Source organism: Trypanosoma theileri (assembly GCF_002087225.1).
Source record: "Trypanosoma theileri isolate Edinburgh chromosome Unknown TM35_Tth_51_V1, whole genome shotgun sequence".
Classification (NCBI taxonomy): Eukaryota; Euglenozoa; class Kinetoplastea; order Trypanosomatida; family Trypanosomatidae; genus Trypanosoma; species Trypanosoma theileri.
Window position 1 is genome coordinate 46,822 of NW_021639893.1, and position 3,644 is coordinate 50,465.

A 3,644-nucleotide genomic window follows, 5' to 3' on the forward strand; every position below is an offset into this window, starting at 1 on the left:
TCGTCCTGACGTACCCAGCAGTGTTACTAAAGCTCACAATGGTGTTTTGGAGGATACCAAGATGGATGGAGAGCAGAAGGTGATGGAACAAAAGGCAGGTGACACATTAGAAGTTCAAACTCCATTGAATGCGAGTAAAACGGAAACTGTCCAATCTCCTGTTTCTCCTGTAAAAGGTGTCAGTATCAGTCAGCCTAGTGAAGGCAACACACAGAAAAAGGAAACAGATTCTTCCGCCAGTGAACACAAAGGTGAGTCAGGTGTGATAGGTTCTGATGGGAACCAAGAACAGATAAAGGAAACCACACACGGTCCTCAACAACAAGAGAATCACAATACAGAAACAAATATCACAGGTACAACAAGTACAGAATCCCATGTTACTGCTGACTCAAAACCACATCCTACTACAGATGCATCACCTAGTGAAATAACTCAATCTGGTCTATCTATTGATGATTCAAACACACTAAATAACACGAGCACAGAGCCCAACAGTATCACTGATAATGTGACAACTACAGAGATTGAATCAACAAATGGTGTCGATACTGTGGGTGCATCAGCAGAAGGGAATACCACAGCGAACACGACCTCTGTCACTCTCAATACAACCAGTAATGAGGACTCAATCTCAACTACCACCACTACAATTCCTCCTATACCTGGAATCAGCAATAACACCATAATGCCAAATTTGAAGGGTGATGCAGACAGCAGCAGCAGTATCAGCAGTTCTGTTTGGGTGCGTGTACCACTACTGATTGTGGTTACACTGACCTGTATTCTTGTGTGCTGATTGAGTGATGGTGGTGGTGGTGTGACTCAGGTCATCCTTTGTTTTCTTTTTTTGCATACATCCCTACAGTCTAACTAATCTTCCACCAGTTGGGATTCTCTTCTTTTTTATGTTTCTTAATGTTAATGTATTTTGTGTGTTTTTTCTCTCTGTGTTTATCATATAATTATTATTATTGCTGCTTCATTTTGTGTGTGTGTTCTTGGAGACTCTCTGTGTGTGTGCACCTGGGCGTGCAGTGTGATAATGATGATGAACTGCTTTTTGCAATGAGTGGGAAAAGGAAATAATAATAACAAATGAATTTATATTTATAATTGCATATATACACGTATATAGACTTACACCCTTAGCTGGTGTATATTTCTTTGTGTTTTCAGTGTAAATTGGGCCAATTGTTAATATCTGTTTGTTTTGTTTATTGTTGTGTGCTTTGCTCTGCACGTTGTGTTGGATTGTTTTCTGCAGAAAAAAGAAAGAAAATAATAATTTATACAATAATTTTCTTAATTGCTTGTACAGACCAGTGTACATGGAGAGTTGTGCTATTTTTGTGCGGTTGGTCCTGTTCTTAATTTCTGTTTTCGGACATTTTTCTTTGTTTGGGCGCATTGTGGTTTCGGTTTTAATGTTACGTTGAATTGTTTTGTGCAGAGAGTAAATAAAAAGGAATTCATATATATTCATGATTTTGCACATGGTTCTACTGAAAGTGAAAGGGGTATTTATTTCTGTGCTTGCTCCCGTTAGTTGTTTTTTTGATTACATTTTTTCCGTTTTTGAGGGGTAATTGGGATTATCTGTTTGTTATGGGGTATTGTGTGCTTTTTACTTTAATTTGGACACTATTTGAGTGATGGTTGCAGCTCTCTGTTATGTTTGGCTTGCTATTACCCTTTTCGTTTTGATCTCTTTATGTGTTTATCTTTATTTGTGTTTTTGTTGCCTCTTTCTGTTTTTCTTTTTCTTTGGACTGCTTAATTGATATAGTAACACCAACGGGGAAACGCAATGATGTCAATACGCCATCTCTTTTGTGTTCTCACTATTGCACTGTGTTGTGTCTGCAGCTGTGTGGTAGCTGATCAAGCTGAAGCTGAAGCTCTTGAGGCTAAACCCAAACAACATGATTCTGAGGGTCCACCAGGTCCCGGTGATGGACATTCTGAAGTTTCTCCTTGTTCATCTGGTTCACCCCCTGGTGCTGATAATTCTCAGTGTTTAGAAAGTAGTGGTGAAGAACATAATGATGATCTTGTTAACCGTGATCATTCACAGGAACTGGTACAGCCGCATAGTCCAGTGATCCACACAAATGGAGGACATCGAGAAGAGGGAAGTGTTAGCAGCGGTACGAAAGATGAACTCACCATAGCAGGCCAGAAAGCGGTAGAAAACAATCCACATGTTGGTGTGGTACCTGAAAGAGCAGCAAGTGATATTACTGCTAATCCTGATTCTGCACGTGGAGAGCCTGGAGTTGCTGCTGTTGATGTTGAAACTACTTCTCGATCACGTGAGACTGGTCCACGTACAACTGAAAATATTGATCCCAAGATTGATGGATGAGAAGCGTTGGGCCCTAAGACACAGAATGAGGATGACTCTCCAGCTGCTGGTCACGGGAATGAGAGACACTTAACTGCAGAGGGACAAGATGAGAAATTGGAAACCCCACCACAAGGAAGGGATGGTGCGAGTGCAGGGAGAACTACAACATCTTCAACTAATGAAGTGAGCAGTAAGGGAACTGAAGAAAATAACGGGAATCAACACAAAGAAGAAGGAAATAGTGTTCAGTCTACTTCAGAAACTTCACCTGCACCTGAAGAAGGTGATACAACGAGGGACACTCCCAATACACCCAGTAATGATGAGGAATCAACATCAACCACCACCACAACAACAACAACAACAACACTTCCTCCTGAACTCACAAACAACAAGAAGGGTGATGCAGACAGCGGCAGCAGTACCAGCAGTTCTGTGTGGGTGCGTGTACCACTACTGATTGTGGTTACACTGGCCTGTATTCTTGTGTGCTGATTGTAATGGTGGTGGTGGTGTGTGACTCAGGTCATCCTTTTTTTCTTTTTCTTTTTTGCATACATTCACACTACAGTCTAACTAATCTTTCACCTGTTGGGATTATCTCTTCTTTTTTGTTTTGTTTCTTAATGTTAATGTGTTTTGTGTGTTTTTTTGCTCTCTATGTTTATCCTATAATTATTATTGCTACTCCATTGTGTGTGTATGTGTTTTATTGGAGACTCTCTGTGTGTGTGCACCTGGGCTTGCACTGTGATAATGATGAAGATGAACTACTTTTTGCAGTGGGAAAAGAAATAATAGTAACAGATGAATTTATATTTATAATTGCGTATATATACACATATAGAATTAGACCCATAGTTGGTGTATATTTCTGTGTGTACTGGGTAAATTGGGCTAATGGTTAATATCTGTTTCTTTGCTTGATGATTTTGCTTGGTGGTTCATCCTTTTTTTTGCAATATTTATGAGTGTGGGCTTTTTTTTTGTATTTACTCTTACTAAGGTTATTGCGCTGTATTGCATTCTTTAACTGGTAGCTTTTCCTTTTCGTGATGTGAGTTTCTTTGTGGTTTACTATTTATTTCATGTATCCACTCACTATGTATGTATCTTTCTTTGTCTCTTCCTTCTTGTTTCTCTTTTTCACACTCCCTGTGTAGACCTGTGAACTCAAGTGACGAGAACAAGAAGAAGAAGAGTGACGATGACCGTTATGATGATGATGCGCCGTGTGATTTGTGTGTTGGCTGTTGTGCTCTGCTGTGTGGGTGTGGTAACTGAAGCTGCTCAA

At 39.9% G+C, this 3,644-nt stretch overlaps 2 protein-coding genes across 2 annotated transcripts; both read left to right on the forward strand.

Annotated features, from left to right (window-relative positions):
- Window position 1: 1 nt before the first annotated feature.
- TM35_000511230 (uncharacterized protein) lies at window positions 2-799 on the forward strand (the record flags this gene model as incomplete). Its single annotated transcript, XM_029030618.1, has 1 exon — window positions 2-799. A coding segment is annotated over one exon (798 nt), but the record flags the coding sequence as incomplete, so codon positions are not given.
- A 1,011-nt stretch (window positions 800-1,810) lies between these two features.
- TM35_000511240 (uncharacterized protein) lies at window positions 1,811-2,368 on the forward strand (the record flags this gene model as incomplete). The annotated part of the gene is made up of 1 exon (XM_029030619.1): window positions 1,811-2,368. One exon carries the CDS (start codon window positions 1,811-1,813, stop codon window positions 2,366-2,368), a length of 558 nt encoding a protein of 185 aa, XP_028878089.1.
- Window positions 2,369-3,644: the final 1,276 nt, after the last annotated feature.